A 20,907-nucleotide genomic window follows, 5' to 3' on the forward strand; every position below is an offset into this window, starting at 1 on the left:
AGACTAAAACATTCTCTACTGGAGAAAGCAGTCTCTGAATGGGGGTGTATTTATATATGTGTCTGTATCTCTCCAGGCACATGCCTAGTTAAAAAATGAATATAACAGACAATCTCAACAGCAACCAGACCACACAGAACAAGTACCATTAAATAATCCTAATAAATTAAGTTAGTGTCCTTGTATGTGTCCCACTATCATGTCTCCAGCAAGAAAGGTAGCTCTCCATAAGCTCTTAACTATCTGCAGCTGTAACATAAGCAGGACATTATCAGAATTATTTTTGAAGAAAAAGCTTATTTCTTGTACACTAACAAAAATTGAGTTTGTTGATAAAATTGTATCGTTTTTACACTCACTTTGAACTTCACTAAGTATAGTAACACTTTCTTCTGTCAGAATTCCTCAGACATATTCAATAAAACATTACTAATCACCAGAAAGTAAACCCCAAAACCCAAACATTAAAAAAAAAATTAACATCATTTAAAGCATTTAAAATTTCTTCTGCAATCAACCTAATGAACAAGTCAGAGAGGTTGAAAATAAAGGACTTAGAGGATGGCTTTCTAAAAACAACCTGAAAACACCTACATATATTTGCCTCAAAATTAACATACAAATATACCAATATGCTGGATTTCTTTCTAAAGAAGACTGAATGCATAATCGGAAGGAATCACTTTTGATCCAATCTGACTCTCTGTATGCTTTTAGTTTTTACTTAATACATTACCTGATGCTTAGAGAATTCCTGACTCCATTTTTCTTTTGTCCATGATTCAGTTATCTCCAAACTCGAATACTCTCCCACTTTAAGGTCTGAATGTGTCCTGACAGCTGACACTTGTTGAGCAACTTGATTTGCTTAAGGAAAAGAAAAAAATCTCATTTACATAAAGGTCTTGTCATACTTCAATTTATAAGATGTGTGTCCTATAACCTAGCACGACATTTCACGTGTTCTTTAGCTTAGACTAATGTTAAACCAAGTGTAGATGGCAACTGCCTCTACTGAGAACCACATCAAGGAAATAGATTGCTAACTAAATTGCACTTCAGATTCAATGTCTTAACTTTAAACTAGAAAACAGAACATGTTATATATATAAACAGATTACATTAAACAGACAATGAAGCAAAAGATGAAAGGTATCACATCCTTGCTGTTGAAGGCTTTACACAGAAGATTCTCCCAACTTGGTTTTCAAGGAACTTCTGTTACAAAACATTCCATGGAAGTATTAGCAGTGTGTTTAGGAACATTTCCTCTTACCCGAGTTGACCAAGAACACAGTTCTTTTTCCATTTTTGTTGAAATCTCCCCTGATCTGATAGGACAGCTCTTTAGTGAGTAGTACTGCAATAAAAGTCTTCCCTGAGCCAGTGTTTAAGCAGACTATTGTATTATGATCCAAAGCTGCTTCAAGCAGTTCAACCTAGGTTTAAAAAATAAGAATGTCCTTACTTGCAGTAATGCAGTGAAAAAGCCGACAAAAAAAAAAACCAAAAGTGATAAATAAACTATAGACAAGTACAAGTCAATAGTATCACTTGAAATCTTTCAAGTGCCATATAATTAACACATCTCTCTCATAACAACGTATTCTCACAATCCTTCATAAATGTTAACACACTATATATAGTCCAGCTTTTAAATCTAAAATCCTTCAATACCACAATATACTCTCAGGTAGCTTTCTGAGTTTATCTTTTTAACAGATTATTCTGTTGCTACATACATGGAATGAAGAAAGAAACTACAGCTTTTAAATCTAATGCATACATCAATTCAGCACAATAAGCAAGTAGACTAGCTGAAGGTGATCCAAGTTTCTTATTAATGCTAACAAAATGCTTCTGGGCACCTCTGCAGTGTAAAAGTACTGGTATTCTAGAACTCAGTTTTCCTTGAAGTGAAAAATCAGAGTACCCTGATGGGGTCTCTGACTTTAAAGGGCTGCTTTGAGCAGGATGTGAACCAAAAATCAAAATTAGTATACCATGTGGAAGACAAAGTGAGAGGTTGAAGGAAACATGATGTATAAATTCAATTAAGAGGCACAGTTTATTTGCCCCTAGCAGCCTTCTGCAGAGAGTGGCAGGAGAACACTCCACTTAAAAGCTGTCCTGCTTGTTAGAGCAAACTGAGAAGAGGCAAGGGAGGATGTAACAAATGCCAAACAAAGCCAAACCAAAAAATTAGCTCCCAACAGGTGGAGCTGAGAGACACATGTCCTGACAGTCTGCATCACAGCACATTATCCACTTGCTCTTGTTCTTTTTCCATTAATTAATGGATTTAATTGTACTTTTTTTGATGTCACTGTGTTAGCACTATCACTAGTACCTGATATTTTCTTGGCGTGTAAATGTTATCATGAATTGCTTCTTGTTGCCATGGTAGTCCAAAAAATGGACCCATTGGGGAGGAAGCAGGGGTCATGAGCTGCAGTCCCGCCATGCTGAGGGATTGCAAAGCAGGGCTTTTCATTCATTCATCCAGTGTTTCTTTCATTGCATTTTTGTTCCAGCACAGCCTACTATGAGAAGAAAATGAAACGGTATTAGATATACTCGCAATCTCAAGCAATAAGAGAAAATTTTTGTCAAGAAAAGGACATTACTTGATTTTACTTGCAGAAGTATTTTTTCTCATACTATTTTCAGCAGAAAATGTTAAGTTTAAATTTACAGGCACTTCTCCCCTTGAAGATGTGTGCTTATCAAAGTACCCCAGAAATTCAAAAGGAGCTGTACTTTACAGGACAATGCTCAACACAGGCATTTGGATTTACACACATACATTTTAATATGAAGTTCCACGTATGGGCTGACAGAATTTCATTTTAAATTTAAGCTTTAAAAAGTAAAGCTATCTTAGCTTTAACTCAGGAAAGAAAAACACTGAAATTTACAGCACAGGCACAAGTATCAGATTTTCTATTTTTCTTTCCAACCAAAAAGGCCTTTGACAAATTAAAGCTTTAAATACACAGGAATATTATTCTAATTGCTAGGAAAAGAACAGAAACTACGCAAGAATGTCAATATTTTCAAATCATCAGATTCTGATTAGATTATCTTTTTAAGAACTGGCAGAAGCATTACTGATAATTGCTAATGACTCTAGTAAGGACTAAAAGAGAATGGGATCCTTACCAGGTTTACCACCAACTTCCATAAAGACATTGTAATTCATAAACAAAGCATTTGGAACTTCATGACAATTGAGCACTGCAGAACACTTTCCTTCTGAGGCTATGAAGTCTCATCATTGGGGTGTGTGTGTGTGTGTGTGTTAAAAACATCTGCTATTTGTCAGGAATGATCAAAGTTACAACAAACAAGACTCAACAAAAAAAATCACCAACTAAAACAAACAAACCCCACAACGTAAAAACCTTTAGCCTGAGAAAGTGATTATGGCCTCATGATACAGAAAAATATTGAAGCATACAGAAACATACTATGTGAAATCTAAGAAATTTTGAATACTCCCTCCTTAAATTGGATGCATACCCTATTAAGAAACCAGTATCTGCAAAAGTTAGTTTTTCTCAAATTCCTACAAGCTCTATATTAATTTTAGCATCAATATGTGTGGAGAAATGCATAAAATAGATGATGAATTCATACTTAATAATTCATTAAAAAGGCACGAGAAAAAGCTAATTCTCATTTTATCACATTGAAATGTTCTTGTTTTCTATACAATAAGAAAGTTACTAAAGCTTTGCAAATGTGCAGTAAGGAAGAAAAATAAGTAAGACAAGTATAATACTCTATCTAAGAGGGAACCAGTAATGGTTATCAGAAATAACTGAAGAGAGTGAGTAAAAAAAAGAAGCAGTAAAATTAAATCAAAAACAGGGCACTGACTAGATTTCCAGAGGTCCCTTCCAACCCGAGTAATTATGTAATTCTGTAATTAAGTATTCATTTAGATTTGTTCCAACACTGTTGTTCTATGTTAATATTTTCAAATTAAATATCATAATCTGGACCATGTCTAGACACTGATATTAAACTAGTATTAAATAATTATAGGAAGCTCTGAATAAAGAGATTAAACCGATGATCTCACTTTCCATCTCAGGTATATATTGTAAAATAAAGGCAATACATTGAACTACAGGATCACTCCTCCTGCAGAGTCAGAAGTAATTTCAGTTTACAGTAAGTGGTCAGATAAAGCTTTGTCTCAATTCATTTAAGTGGCAGGAGAAGCCCTGAAGGACAGTGTAAGCTGAAATAACACACACGCAGCCCCATTGTAAAAACGTATTTATCTTTTGTAGACAAACATTCAGTAGTAAATGCTACTTAGTGAAAAAAAATTAATATAACTTCCTGAGTTTAGGAGCAGCAATAAACATACTTCCCCCCCTCATCAAAAATGTCCCTCTTTAATATATACAGTGTGTCGATAACCGCTGGAATATTGTCCAATATTTTTATTTGGGTGTTACCAAAACTGTCATAGTGAGAAGATTCCAGAAAGATGTCTTAAAATCTTAAAAAAACCTCAAAAGGAACAAATGTGCATTTCCACAGGATATAGTAAAGAACATGCCTGACACTATGTTTTTACAGTTGTTTTAGGATGATCTCCAAACTCTCAGCAACCTTCTCATTCACTTTTCACTCCTGTAATATAAGTTACCATTTGAGCCCAAGTATTTCAGATTACCTAAACAGATAAAATGGATCAATATTGCTTTATTTAGCTGTAAATAAAGAACTACAGTCTACACAAATCACAAAATCAGTATTATGTCATTATTCATAGCAATTGTAATACAAAAAAAGGCTCCTGTTGATTCTTAAACTGTTTCTATACATTTCAGAGAACGCATGCAGGTTCTAACAATGCAACTATAGTAATAGTTTTATAGAGCATTCTAATCTGGCACAGCCAAAGATGTTCATTCGCCCCTTGGAACTAGTGGCTGTTCCTCCACTGGGACTCAAAAGCTTTGGGTTACAGGATACAGCTGGCAGGAAAGATACAATCATCCTAGAATGGTTTAGGTGTTATACAGCTGCACATAGCAATCTGATCATCCTTGACATTCTGATCTACTGAGCATTCACACATCAAATGTACTTGATGTTTATCAGTATGTGACTGATAGTCACATGGCAAGGACAATAAAGTGACACAGAGTCTTCCGCAGACACCAGCAGAAAATATCAGAAAACCCTGGGCACCACTAACCTTAGAGAAGCTTTTGTATGAACTGACAGCTCAGGTACAGGAAAACAGGGAAGAAGGGAAAAAAGCGAGGAAAGGTGTCATCCCCAACACCCCCTTCTCCAAGCTTACACATGAAGCCCTCCTTTAATATATCTAGCTTCTCTTTCTGTATCCAGTGAGTGGAAGCATGAGTTGGTAACAGACAAAAAAATCCTTAGAATCATGGAATGGTTTGGGTTGGAACGAACCTGTAAGATTGTACAGTTCAAATCCCCTGTATCTGAAGAACACAAAGGTCTTTTGCATGACTGTAGTATTTCACTGAAACAGTCTCAATCATGCTTCTCTACTTGCACAGGGCGACTGGGGAAAAACAACTGATGTTTGCTTTGTTTAACATGAGACCACACTGTCATAATAATTGCTAGAATGGACTAGAGAAAAAATATCCAAACATTTTCCATCGTAAAAGCTGAAGCTGATTCCTCAATTGTTCTTGTACATAAGCCCAGCCACTTCAGTTATTTATAAATCACTTCAGATGAGAAGCTCCTCCTCTTTGTTTACTGTTCCATCTGTCATCTGTTTCTTTTTCAAATGACAAATACAACTTTGGGAACATATAAAATAGCTATATCACAACACCAGAAGGGAATTAAGGAGAGAAAACCAACCTTATTTTAAAAGGCTGCTAATAAAAAACAGGATCCAATATTAGAAATAATTCACTTCTTTTGCTATGCACCTAATAACAGCCACCTTGCTGTAAGAAGAAAGAGGATTTATGCTTACATATGGGTCCAGCTTGATCTGGAAAGGCTGTGAAAAAACATATACTCTAAACTACAGCTTTGGTTTCTGTGTACCAAAACAGCATTGTGTGCCACTGCAATCATACCTGGGCTGAGTTTGCATGAGACACAACATATTTGAAAGAACATATAGGGAGAGGGAATTTAAGCAAAGTCAGGTAAAAAGAAAAAGTTATCCTCCCAAATCAATGTTTCTTTCTGCTGTACTAAGGTTTCCTAGTCCTGGCTCTCATTTCTATGATTTGTATTGGAAGTATATAACATCTGACAAGATCAATGTCAACATTATTATGGGAGTAAGCCAGAATAATGCAGTAATTGTATCATTCTAGAGTCTCTATTTCAATAGCAAGGAAAAATATCAAGTTCTTCAATAAAAGAAAAGCAGAACAGGATCATCTAGAAATAAAAAGGGAAAGAACACATCTATTTGAAGAACATATTTTAAATTGAAAACATTTGAGATGTAAGCACATATGTTCAGATCTGTGGAGAGAAAACTGAACATGAGATAATGAAACTAGCTAACAGTGAAGTATAAGAAAAAGCCAAACTAGTCTTGCTCAGCCAGTGCTGGGTAATAAAGATACTTGCTAAGATGTTCCATCTTTGTCCACTGCATTATTTTGAAATCTGACGGAACAAGAAACTCTAAGAACTTGCTGAAGCTGAATTTGGAGTGAGGAACACCTGAAACAAATCATACTTCCTGTGACTCTAGACAAGTTAGAGAAGCTGGATAAGGCTCAAGCTTGTTTGCTCTACTTAAATAATAGTCAAAGTTCCAGTTTCATGGTCACCAATCTTGAGAGTTTTAAGAGCAGAATTCACAACCTAGCGTCCTTATTTTAATGTACATTTGTGTGAACAGATGGTAACTGCAAAGCTAAAATTAACCCCTTATTCCATCATTTAAAGAACTGTTTTTCAGAAAAATATACAATGTTGGAAATGAAGTCAACAATATACAATAGCATTTTTTCCAGTCTCCAATAAATCTGGAACTGTGGTGTAGGTTTTTCAGTCACATGACTATATCCAATTTGAAGCCATCCTCCAGTGCACAAAAAGCTTACTTCAAGGTTTACTGCACTATGGAATACAAGCCAAACCAACCAGAGGCTTCACCTGGAATGAGACATCCTGGATCCACTCCTGCTTGGAGGACAGTTTAAAACATTTATGGAATGGCACTGAGGTAGAAAGAGAAGAGAGTAGTGTCCTGGGGATGCAACTTTCAAGTTTTTACCACCATTTGTGAGCATAGTTTGTGCTGTATACACAAGTTAATGCAAAACTATAATCATCTCCGATTAACAACAAAAAGTTCTTACTGTCATTTGCAGTGTATTTAATTTGCTTTCTATACTGATTCGTAAATTTGTACCTAATATAATCCTTGTGATACAAACATTATTTCTGATCATTTAGGACTTCACCTTTGTCCTACAATATTTAATTCATCCTCTAAAAGCATTCTCAGCATCAGACAAAACAAGTTAGCCTCAAGAGGTAAAAATAATCCACTTACTCTAAATTAAATAAACCACAATTTATAAAAAAAAATATTAATAGAACCTTGCTGCTTGAAAATTCTCTTACATGAACACTTGAAGAGTCTGAATGTAGTTTCTTTATAGCACTTTCTATGTTCAAGTGCTACATGAAATATTAACTTGCAGAATGATCTAACACAGAGAATTCTTACTTGGGTAAAGGAGGACCAAATAAAAATAAAAAATTTAAAATATTACAAATATGGAATACAGAGAAAATGAATGTAAATGTTAATAAACAAAATGTAAAATGCCACTGAGAATGTTCCATACCAACTTACACTGTAAGCATTCACAGGCAAGAATTGGTTTTGCATCAATTTAGGTGAACTTGCAGTATTTCTGTTGCCTGGTTTCTAAGCTTTCTTTTAAAAGTGTACTTTTTAAAAGGATTTGACTTTTTCAGTGACAGCCCAGAAGAGCACACTACTACTTCCAGAAAAAGAGGCCTATTTTGTTAATATTACTCCTGCAACTTTAGTTCTCTTAAGAGAACATAAGAATCCCAAACCAAACACCCTCAGTTTTATATCCAAAAAGAAGAAGTCCAAAACTCAAACATCAGACAACTGTCAATATTACCCAGTAAGATGAATCTCTTTTATATAGTGCTCTCTTTAACACAGACCATATCTTATGAGACATTATTTCTCTCTCATCCTTTAAAGATCTTTATCCCATGCATTGCCTAACAGCAATTTTTAAATTTAGTCTTATAATATTCTTAAATGAAAAAAAAAGAAGGCATTTCAGATGTTTTCCTTTCCAAGAAGGGAATATGTAGATGCTTACAAAGCTCAAATGTAAGTATTCCTTTAAGGACCATCTTCCTTGGTTTCCCTAGCACAATCAGAAATATACTTTGTGAATACTCATTTTGACTACAAGAATTCTATTCTTCTGATACCTAACCAGACAAACATTGTTCTTTAATAGCCTACCAAGGCATACCAGCACAACAACAGCTGCTTTCTGTCATCCAGGAAAAGTTTCATTACCGAGCTTATTAAACCAAAAGTTACATTGAGGTTCTGCATTTGGATGAGCTGATCCTGAAGCAGTTCTACAAGCAGTACACCAGTTAACAGGTGACATTCCTGGCAGACACCTCCTAAATGTCTGCTTGTAGGAGAGAAATGGAGTACAACATGACACTTAGCAGACTCAGAAAGCCCCTGAAGTCCTCCGCAAAGTGTTCAGTATGACCAAACCTAGACTCGGGGAAAAGTGTAATAAACACTTTGTGCTGCAATCAGTCCACCTCAACCAACAGAGCCAGCCAAGTCATCATTCACATAGAAGTTGTGCTGCTGCACACTGAACAGTCAAATGCAAAAGGACTATGCCAATATTTATCAGTATAACACACACAGGCTGCAGGACATTTACAAGTAAAGTAATACAATGTAAAAACAAAAATCAGGTTTGTAGCACGTCTCTAGTGATACCAGTATGTGAGGCATTCAGAATGGGGATGTCTCTGCTTTAAAGAATACACACCTGCAGCCAGATTCTGGAACGAACTTTAATTTTTTAAAATTACGTGTACAAGGCCAGTGCAACAATCCTAACTATGCAGTTGCTTAATCAGCAGTGTAGAACTGGTGCTATGCAGACTCCTTTCACCTCCATAACACAGATGACAAAAGATAAAACATGAGGTATATGGATCCAAGATGCAAGGCAAGGTGAGCACAGCAGAACTAAAGACATTTCTGTCTTCCCTATGTTATCAAAGCACATTTTTCTGCTATGTAGTTTTAATCAGATAGCCTCTTCCCCTATTTTTGCTGAACTCATATTTCAAACTGAAGCATACTATTGAAACTAAGACATTAATTTACCTGTCATTTCTTTTCCTTACCATTTACTTTGTGTCTCCTATCTGGAACAACATATGAATTCAATTCTAATTCTAAGCCCTTGTGCCAACTCTTTTTTTTTTTTAAAGCTGATCATATTTCACTAACACAACCACATTTGAATATAAGATCCACAAGAAAAGCACACACACATCCTTATAAAAAACGGAATAGATTTCTAATCATATTCAGCTTCATAAGAAGTATCAGAGCAAAAGTTTCATGATAAACATCTAAACTTCTATGAATAAAATGAAGTAGCTACTTTCATTTTTCTTTCCAAAGAAATTCAGTCAATTTCTATAAACTCACATATGGAAGTTACTTTACTCTATGGTTCTGAAGCATCTTTAAATATAAAACAGGAGAACACAGTGCAGTGACACATCAAAACCTGCTTTTCCCATACCACAAAGCACAGTCTTACCGTTTTAATTTCCGCAGTCTCTGTGTTTATGCTTCCTGAACTGCATTTTGACATCATGATATCAGCTTGTAGAGTAATCACATAATTTGTAAGCCTTGACTCTTAAAAAAAAAAAAAAAAAAAAAAAAAAACAAGAGCAAAAACCCATGAACTATAAAAATTATTTGAAAAGGGAACTACAACAGCAAAATTAATTGTGGTAATTCAGTTGCTTAAAAACATTTATATGTGTTAAGCCTACAACACAACTTGCTGACAGAAACAAACCCTTTAGGTTTACTCTGAACATGAATTATTTTAGTTTACTATCAGAACCTAAAATTTAGAAGATAATTTAGTTTAAATGTGCACATACTTCCCCAGTCCTATTTCCAGGTTACTTTCATTAATTAGTATTCCATGTGGGAAATACATGAGTAGAGCGCTTGGTATAATTTTGCTATGGTTTGTATAATTGTATTGCTTTTTCCAGTCACAAGTATTTGAGTTAAGGCATTAAAAAAAAAAAATCAAGAGTTCAAGCTTCTTTAAAATATTTCAATTTAAAACTCCAAGAAATACAGTCAACTCACGGAAAAGCAACACCTATTTCTCTCAACATAAACCAGTCCTTTTAGTAAAAGAAAAAATACTGTGCACTTAACATGGTGATTTAACCATAAAAGTAAAATTCAAAAATATACAAATTCATGACAGCGAATTTCTAGATATAATAGCCAAATACAGGTATATTTATACTGAACATTATTATAAATATACACACATACGTAAAACTACAACTTAAAGTAAAAATACCATATTTCAGCAGATCTAGAGTGTTCTTAAAGCTGTACAATAAAAAAATTTACACAATACATACACCTAGAAGTGTGAGTTTTGCCAGACCTAAAAAGAGACTATGAAGTCCAATTATTTAAAATCGATACTGAAAACTTAACCACAAAATGGATCTTGATGAAAATTTCTCCTCCAATCAATTCCATAAAGTTAACAAAGAGGACACTCCCAAGATTAGTTCAGTATGTTCATTTTTACCTCAAACGCTGATGCTGAGCTTTTCCAGAGTCTCCAATCCTGTAATTTTGTTTCACCCTAGGTAACCTAAAAGGTAACATAAAGAGAGAGCATTTTACCATGAACTGCCATTAAAATCAACGGTGCCATGTGGTAGTCTGCTTTCTTGCGTTTTAAAATTTAGCTCTGAAGCAAGAGCACATGGTCCCTCAAAAATCTAACTATCATATGTCCCTTTATGGCTAGGGATACAGTCAGTGTCTGAAAGATCAGCCTTAAGCTCTCGGGAGACATTTGCATGTTTTGTTTTATCTGCTGAAGTAATGGCTAGCTAAGGCCAACTAGATTCACAGCTTTTCTCCCCTGTGCCCCATGTATGTTTCACCTAACAGAGTAGGGAAATCCAGAAGAAAATCATTATTCAACACATTTAAGAGAGATCTGAAAGAATGTATGTTTTTCCAGAAAACAAAGTAAACAGTTATTATTTTATTTTACAGGAATACAAAAGGAATGCAGCACAGAAAATCTAATGGGTACTGCATTCATGTACAAAATAGACTGACAAAAAATTAATTCCCTGGGCTTCATTTAAAATTTGTGTTTGCAGCATACATAAATATATCCTTTATTTTCAGCACAAAATACAGCAAATTGCTTCTAAGATGTAGTAAGTAGAACTTAGATTTATTACAGCATGTTCCTGTTATGTCTAGGTTATTCATTTATTCACTGCCTCTAAACAAGAACCAGTATGGTTCAACAAGAACCAGTATATGGTTTTCTGGTTCAATTCCACTGAACCAGAAAACAACCTAACAACAGAAAACTGCCACATTCACGATAAAAATATAGAAATATGCTCCTGTCTCTATATATTTGCAAGAAAAGCTGAAGCGAACAATGCAGCATTTGGATACCCCAGCAAAAAGCAAACACCAGCAGAAAGAAAGGTTCAACCCTTGTCAGTAAAGCTACTGCCGCATGTGTGGCTTAACAGAGCAAATTTACTTTACTGCCAAATCGCAGATGGCAAACACAAAGCACAGAGACCAGCAGGTAAGATCTGAGAACCAAAGAAAAATACAAATCTAATTCTCCACCAGCACAACCGCTTCCTTCGGCACACGGAAGCCAGAAGACCTGGGCTAGAATCAATGGATCGGCGGCAGGAATTACAGTAGGCCGTTTGAATGCCAACCTAAAACCAGACAGGCCACATTCCTGAGATGCAGTCAAGGTCTAGCACAAAACAGCAGCGTCTATCACATTAGCATCTAAATGGCGCTGGTGCACCCACTCAGACAAAGCCTGGAGCGATCATTCCCCGGCGGGCCACGGGCACCTGCCCCTGGCGCTGCCCGGCGCTGAACATCCCCCATGCTGCAGCCACAGCCGCCAAAATACTTTATACCACATAAGAAAAAAAAAAAAAAAAAAAAAAGTTTTATTTTGCTCTATAGTTTCTGAGGGTCTTGTTAAAAATAAGCAAAAAAAGACAAAAAGGAAAAATTAGCGACATTTTAGAAACCTAATTTTTAGGAATGTCAGTGTCTCCTATGAAACAGCAAGGCTCCCCCTTTTTTTAAATGTCACCTTTTAAGAGCACAACATTCACGTATTTTACCAACAGCTAGAAGGAAAAAGTTCTAAGGTAAGCAGACACTCCTCCGAAACACACCACAAACACAATAAATACTCAAATCATTAACAAAAAAACAAAAAAAAAATCGGCTCCTATAAAGACATCAGGAGAAGCTTCCAAGAAGTGACACAGCAGGCACTTCTGCAAATCTCCAGCGCTCTAGAAACCTGCAAGCAACCACAAGCTACTTCTGCAAATCTCAGCCAACATCTTCAAGTACCTTGGCTATTTGCTACTGAAACACAACTAATGCAAAAACCAAGTATCCAAATATATCAGAGAATACAGAATATATCAACAGGTTTTGTTTTTATTTCGTGGGTTTGTAATTCAGTCCCTGAAAATAATCACATTCATATGACACCTAACTTGCTATTAAAAAAGGATGGTCAGAAAAAGGTTAACTGAAATTTACAGTACAACACTTGCTGTCACAGTCTAAGCAACAGGCTGAACCTGAAAGACTATCAATGTTCTTGCTCTTCAACATCTTTGACGATTTGAAATTAAACAGCTAATCCCTAGAGCAATTAAATCATTATTCAAACTGTTAACAACTTGAAAATGAAGTTATTTTGTAGTAAGTTCTATGCAACTAGACTCTTACAATCACTTGACTTATTTAGTGAACAATCTTTAGGCAAATACAACTGAATTCCAGCACGAACAACGTCCTGCATGATCTTTAGGGGGTGAGGTAAAAACTGCATTTATGGTTGGGAAGCAAAAGTACATCTGGGCTAGCAACCTGCCTCTATGATCACAGCTGGCTGCAGAAGCTAAGGGCAGAGGGAAGGGGTGACTACAGAACAGGACGTATCCTTTTCTTTTTGTTACTCCAGCAACTTAATACTTCAACTATTTTTCTTTGGTTTATTATGGTACAAATAATAATGTTACATCAGAAACCATAGTACAGACTCCCTACTGCCTCAGATTAATTTGAAAGCAAAACACTGACATCTAAGGACCTAAGCCTTCATGAAAATCAGGAAAAAAAACTACACTCAGGACACACAGCTCTCTAAATATAAAAATATCTGAACCATACATCTGGACACTCTGAAACACATAACTTTTAACAGCAATTAGAATTAAATTATGCCACATATTTCAGGGTTTTTTAGTGCATAGGAAAATTGCAGGTCCATGTGTAGATTCTAATTTATGGGTAACTATAACAGTATCACAGGTAGGGATAACTAACCATTATCTGTGAATTTATTTATCATTTGGTCATTTACTTGACTACCAAATTATTTACTTGTGATGATTTAGTTAATTTAAAGGTTATGTTCAAGCTTTTCAGGCACTTATGGCTTTCTACAGGAAGGCAATTAAGCAGACATTAGAGCAGGGCTTTCTCTCTTCCCCAATTTGGGGGCAAGCTGTGAGGCAAGTACAGTTCCAAAGCATTAATTATTCTTGCTTTGGATAAGTAAAAGCAGCAGCTGCCCTATGACTATAACCCCATGTGGAGACTTCAATCCCATTATTTGCATAAACATAAACCCTTTCTCTGCATGGGGCTGAAAGTCAAGCTCCTCGAAACATGGGTATTCAACAGCTCACAGTTGTCACTGTGCCACAACATCCAAAATTACTAAGTTCCCTACATTACAAAAGGCTTTCTCTGAAGTCAGTAATTGTATGATGCAAGGCCAGCAGACACTTGGATTGTAAATCGAGCTCTAAAACTTCTACCAAATCTAAAATGAGAGTTCACATCTACTGCAGTCAGCCATATCAAGAACCAGCGTTCAAATTCTAGCCCAAATTTCAAAAAAAAATCCACCAACAAAACAAAACAAAAAAGTATTCACCATCAATGGTGAATCAAACCAACTCTTTCTAGTGCAACCTTAAAATGTGTACTATATGTTGGTTAGCACATTATTTACTCCAGATTTTATGGTTTTTTTCTTTTTTTGATTTCATCCTACAAAAGACTTCTCACCAGTTCACTACTTGTCTTCACATGGCCTTTTCCTGAAAGGAACTTGTGGGCACACTACTGGAATTTTCTTTAATGTGAAGCTGGGATGAAGTCAGTATTAAATTCATAAAAATATGCAGTACAAAGAAACTTTCTTCTTCCCAAATTTAGAAGACATTCAAAGCTCCTCAGCTGTCACAGAATTCACCAGAGGAGAGAAAAAAATCCCACAACAATCAAAAATTATACTTGATTTTATTTTATTGAAGGACAATCTGTGAATAACTTCCAAGACATTTCCATAGGCCCACTAGGTTGTTGTTTTTTGTTTCATTTTTTGTTTGCCTGTTGTTGGGTTTGTCTTTCTTTTGGAACATGTAAGAATATGTAAAGGTGAAGATGCTACCCAGGTGGAGTCAACACCCCTGGAGGTGTTCAACAAAATGTGTAGATGTGGCACTTAGGGATATGGTTTTGTGTGGACTGGGCAGTCTTACATTGACAGCTGGATTTTAGGAGTCTTTTCCTTAAATCATATGGAATTCTACAATCCTATGAAAATGCTCTGTGGCAAACCAAGGGTGTTGCAAGGGCTCTCACACAAGATATGAGCAGAAAAAATGCGCATCATGTAAAATGATCTGACTTAATTCCAAAGTGGAGAAGATATAGTTATTTCCCTCCTCTATGTAAATACATGTGCTTAGACTAGAACATGAGCATTCTTACACACACTTTACATTTAAATTAACATGAGACTTCAGCAGCTCTTACCAATTAACAACTTTTATCTTTTAATGCAATCTTTATTTCTCAATATTGTCCAATAAAGCAAACATTTGCACACTGTGGTTCAAAAGTGGTGAGAAGCCATAAATATTACATTTTACCAGTATAATGCTTCAAGCCTCGTGTAGCAATTTCCTACCACAGGTTATCTGTAGCACTGTTGACCTTCCAAAACAACTGACACAATACTGAATCAAAAATATTCAACAATTTACATGGCAAAAAAGGTAGTGATAGAAGAACTGAAGTCCTTATTTAAGGTGAAGTGGTGAAAAATACCTCTGAGAATAAGACATGTTTGTTCTGTGTACTGTCAGTCCTGAGCTATTGGTGGGAAAAACTGGAACAATTTGTACAGATTTGAGGACTTCCTCTTGTGCTAAGTAAATCCAAAGGTTTTTATCTTCAATTAAAGCTTCTTTTTTAATAGATGCCTTAAATCAAATTCTTAGGTTTAGGAGTAAATATGGAATCCCAACTGAATTTGAAAAATATAAATATTTAAGATCCACAAAATGTAATGTGGACAGCTTCTTTTCCCCAATACGTGGGGTCATAGGCATCTAAATATTGACTGAGAAGCTTTATCTTTTCTTTCCTTCTTTGAAAGCTTTTCATATTATGATCAACCATGACAGCTGGAACAAGGTCAAACATACTTCACTGCTAACAGAGGAGGTGATTTAACCAGTCAGTTCATAAAGGTCCCCTAGCTTCAATCCTGGTGCAACAAAGCACCTCTAAACTTTGCAGTGCAGAGATCCAAATCAGAAAACAGACCCATTCCTGATTTATCCATCAATCTTGCACAGTAGAACAAATTCAAGATGAAAAAAGAATAAATTGAGCTAAAATAGGTATCCATGAGAGAGTTCTCTGAATGCATATTGATAGGCATCTTTCCCTTATGCCAAATGTACATTACAGTTCAGTGCAGTATTAATCCAATTTTCCACATTAGATCTGCTCATAACATATAGTGATGGATACTTTTAACTATGTGGGTTAAAAAAATGTATGTAAGTTGTTCCTCCTTGTTGAATGCTAACAAAAGCTTTAAAACCGGAAATAAGTTGCTTTGATACAACAATCATTAACCCAAAAAAAAAAAAAAAAAGTGGGGAGGCATGAAGGTGGAGGTAACTTTTTACCTTTCATTTTCCAGAATGGAGTGACAGCTATTCCTGTATATATACAAAAGCATTCCCAGATATGCAAATGACAGCATTGTTCCAGACATTAAAGAAGTTGTAAATACTGGATATAGTATTTACTGAATACTCATTTAATGATTATAGAGGCAATTTAGAAGGAAATAGAAATGAAATTACTGTTAATTCCATTTTTTTATATTATTATCTAAAACTACTCAGGCCTGAGAAATAATGTTTCCAAGGAGATAAATCCCTATAAATGGTGCAACTGAGGGTTTCTGACAAGGGTTCTGGAAACAATATAACTCAGTTAACATTGTACTAAACCTGTCAATTAACTCTTCTGCTAAGCACAATTCAGAATTAATATATTCCTAAATGTGTTTCAATTCCAGTCCCTGTTTATATTATTCACTCAATATTACATTAAAAAAGACACACATATGTACAGGACCCTAGTCCACAGCCATCAGCTGAAGAGAGTTCCTTTCCCCTGTAATATTAACAGACAGTCCTGTAATTCAGTCAGTTGTGAACTGCATTTTCAGAGCAGAACACAAACATACAAGTTTGAACAGAGACTCCTGTCTAAAAACAACACTGCAGATTTTGCTTTATTCAGGATTACTGGCTCCACAAATCCTGGTTATCAAAAAACAGAAAATACAAAGCAAAAGAAATTCCTTCCTGTTCTTACCACATTAGTTGTAGTTTGCACCGATGTTTCCAAACCACCAATTATTATGCCTGGTATCATCTAATTAGATGTACAGTGGCTTGATTGCAGCAACATTAAGTAACCAACATCAAGCAACTATGAGCAAAAACTGAGGTGTTTTCCTAATGCAACAGTTCTCAATTTTCAGAAAAAAATGCAGCCACATTCTGTGAGGCTGACTGGCAGCTGCACTGGCAGAGCCTGGACTACCTCCCCTTTGTGCTGCTGCTGTGCTCAGCTTCTACCTGGGATATAGTAAGACCTACCAGAAGAACACAGTAACAGCCTGGCAGGTACATTCCTGGTGACAAGGAATGGCCTGGAAAGGACAGAAGAATGAGATAAGCAGTAAACACATCTCCTCCATTCTAAATGGGGGAAACGAAACTCAAATTCACATATAATCTCTCACAGTTATCACTGCATCACTCCTCCAGTCTGGGCAGCTCTGCACATGCATAAATTCTTTCACTTATTCATGAGTACTGCATTAAAAGCACTTTCTTAGCCTCATTTATTCTCCCAGTACCCTGCAGATGACCAATTCCAGCAGGTCAGACTACGTTTCTCCAGAGGTCAATCAAACCCAGACTCTCTGAAGACACTCATGAAACAGCACAGAAGTGAAGGGCAGCTGTAATGAACACACAGTCAGACTGGCCGGATCAGAAGAAGCACTTGGGAGCATGCAACCAACCAAGAACTCAACCTAGTTATGAGGGAACTAAAGGAAAGGTGCAAGTTTCTAGAAGCAAACCAAAAAAGACATGAATGCAATCAAAGATTTAGAAAAGCAGAGATATTTCAGATTTTAAAAAAAGAAAAAACACTAAGAACTCCCAAACCTTACTAAAAGTTTTCATATACCAAATAATTTATTTTATCAACAAGCAATAATCAAGCATTTTAAAGTTAATTACTCCACCATTAACATGCCAATACAGCAAGTCCAATTAAATTAGAGGCATTAACGTCCCTAATTTTGACGTATAGTGCTAAACATCACAGATTTATACTAGGAAAGCTTACATCTAGGATTATTACAAAACTACCGTATTAGATGGGAGCTTATAGTGTTTTTATAGTTTTCCTTAGAAACTACTGCATCCATATTGATAGCATTTAGGCTGATTCATAACACAGGCATCTGACTAATTAGAAGAATAGCATCACAGCCATCAACACTGCAGTAATCACACCATTATGCTTATTAATTCTCATACTGAATTATGTAGAACAACTTTCCCCCTAAATACAATGGTGTATTTGGAAAGAATTTATAACTCAATTAATGCAAATACATTACATTTATAATAATAAAAGTTGAAATTATTCAGAATAAATATTTAAATACAAGTGACTTTCAATTTCATTGACTAATCATTTGCTTTCATCAGCTAACGAGCAGCTTATTTGAGAGGGCATACATAGATGCATTAAGATGCCTAAAGAGGCAGATAATTGATGACTTCCAGAATGACTTAAACAGATTACATGCCTAACTTTCAATGGAGATTTCCCTCTTCTTCCTCAGCACTGCTTTCTCAACCGTGAACAGGAAGTCTCTCACCTCTCTTTAACTAATGATTTTAAGAAATGAACCTTTTCATAAGTTCCTAATTTGCAATTCAAGCTACTTCAAATACATACTAAGACTGGTGAAAAAAAAAAACAAACTACCAAACCACTAAAGCAAAGAAAACCCCAAAACCCAACATATAGGCCTCTAAGACTTGTAATAGGAAAGTAGTTTTGAAATAAAAATCATCACCTTTAAAATTTTAAGTTAATAATTATTTTGACCTTGCTGCACAGACGAGATGTTACAGAAACTGAGACTAATCAACTAAAGCAATTAAGTATATTGAAAACGAAGAGTGCCTTAAATCCTTATAAGCAAGCTGTCACTGAGAAGAGTGACCTTATTACTCCTCTTTTAGTAGGATTAAGCACGTGGCATGTGCAGAGGTTTTACATCCCATCATTTTACCAGATCGGTATTTCATTTGAGTTTTCTCAAACATGCTCATAAAAACCTGTAGCTGGTTGTACAGTCAAATTTTTCTAAAACAATCAGAGAAGAAATAAATTCCTGATGTAAACAAAGCACAGGAAAGATTCTTTTCATTTTATCACTTTTTTTTTTCATTTTCACTCAACACCAAGACAAAACACTGTATAACAAAGGCTTACCACACATTTATTACAGCATGGTTCCACACCCAAAGCATCACTCTTACCCTCTCTTCCATCTACCTGCTGCCCCCACAACTGTTTCCAAGTCATCTGTGGCCACCGCTGAGTCAGACCATAACAGAATGAAAGAATCACACAGAATAAATTGTTTCTTAGATGAATTAGTCTTGTTAATTCATTCTACCATAGAACTTCAGAAATGCTTCCTCCAATGATGGTTAACAACAAATACCAGGACCTGGGGGGAAAAAGTTTGTGTTTTTTCCTAGGCAGATATGCCATCTAAAATGCATGTCAAACCAGAGCCCAAGACACAGCCTATGCTCCTCAGGTGCCTAACAGGAAAAAGTTTGCTGTTTTGAGTAGCACGTATGTGATCATGTACCCCCCTAATTAGAATGCCAATTTTTACTTTTTAAAATAATCTAAAGTTTACTGATTTTGTCTTTTTAATTAACCCTCTTGACAATATCATAACATTAACTGAAAACAATCCTGGCATTAAGCATTGGCTACTACTTCATATGAAAATTTACACATACACATATGAAATTACACATACACTCAAACAATATTCCTGAAGTACACCAGTAAACTAAAATCTGTAAACATTGTTTACCTTTTAAATCCAACAGGATATAAGAGTTAAGCCCACACACCCCTAGTTCTACTGGTTCTACTTTGAAGGCAACTTTATGGGGTGGGGAAAAAAACAAACAAACCAACAAACAAACAAGAAAGTTTTCCTGATTTGCAAAGCAACCCACCACTCTCAACTACTCTAACTTGTTTCTTTTGAACTTCTCACATAATTATATAGCTAATTCTGCTCTGGATAGCGTGGAGTCCTAAAGCCCTGACTTCAAGTGAGTGATTACAAATCTCTACAAGGTTCATGGTAAACAAACTAGAGAGTTGTGTGGTTCTGTTTGGGGACTACGATGGTTGGCTTTAGGGGCTTTATTTGTTTCTTTTGAATTAGGACAATGATTTCCCCTTCCCCCACTAAAGTGGAAACACTGAGCTTTGAAGAGTGTTTAAAGCTCATAAATTATACCCGAGACCTTGAACCTATCATCTAAAAAAAAAAAATCTCACTCCATCACTTTCATAAGAATGGAAAACTGGGCAGAGGAAAGTATTAATTTTAATAAAACTTAATAACTTGATTTTACTAAGTGAAGTCATTGATTTGTATCTAATTGTATTAGTGTCTCTTAGAAGATACACTGGCTACATCTGAGGCAAAAAGGAAAATAAGACCTAGAATTTTAAGTAGTTTCTTGCACAGATTCCTAATTATGGGATCACAACTACAAATTACCACTAGGCAAAAATGAGAGGTTTTAATCTAGGCATAACTTCAGATGTGACTTTTCCAAGTTAATAGCTAGTCTAAGTGTTCCATCTTGATTACTGAGCTGATTATAGTTACTTTTATTAAAAAGCTGTTCATATCTCAGAATAGTACTTGCTAAAGAAGTGTTGTTAAATCCAATTGTTTTATAATTTAATTTTCATAGCATAATTTTCCCCTCACTTTGTTCCTTTACTGGATTTACCACAGCTGATTTTTATACACAAACCCACAAAATTAC

At 35.5% G+C, this 20,907-nt stretch overlaps 1 protein-coding gene across 3 annotated transcripts in view; it reads right to left on the reverse strand.

The window, feature by feature from the left end:
* The window catches only part of DICER1 (dicer 1, ribonuclease III), a 66,382-nt gene that overhangs the window by 37,819 nt on the left and 7,656 nt on the right, over window positions 1–20,907 (reverse strand). For 2 of the 3 annotated variants that reach the window (XM_041414020.1, XM_041414174.1), the window contains exons 2-6: window positions 10,893–10,958; window positions 9,858–9,958; window positions 2,351–2,543; window positions 1,277–1,439; window positions 737–867 (exon numbers count right to left, since the gene is read on the reverse strand). In XM_041414020.1, coding sequence (XP_041269954.1) covers window positions 737–867; window positions 1,277–1,439; window positions 2,351–2,494 — 438 coding nt within the window. In that variant the 5' untranslated portion in view covers window positions 2,495–2,543; window positions 9,858–9,958; window positions 10,893–10,958. The remainder of the gene's footprint in view (window positions 1–736; window positions 868–1,276; window positions 1,440–2,350; window positions 2,544–9,857; window positions 9,959–10,892; window positions 10,959–20,907) is intronic. The other variant, XM_041414088.1, reaches the window with a different exon arrangement.

This window comes from Onychostruthus taczanowskii, unplaced genomic scaffold (genome assembly GCF_017590055.1).
Source record: "Onychostruthus taczanowskii isolate IOZ18803 unplaced genomic scaffold, ASM1759005v1 scaffold1, whole genome shotgun sequence".
NCBI lineage: Eukaryota > Metazoa > Chordata > Aves > Passeriformes > Passeridae > Onychostruthus > Onychostruthus taczanowskii.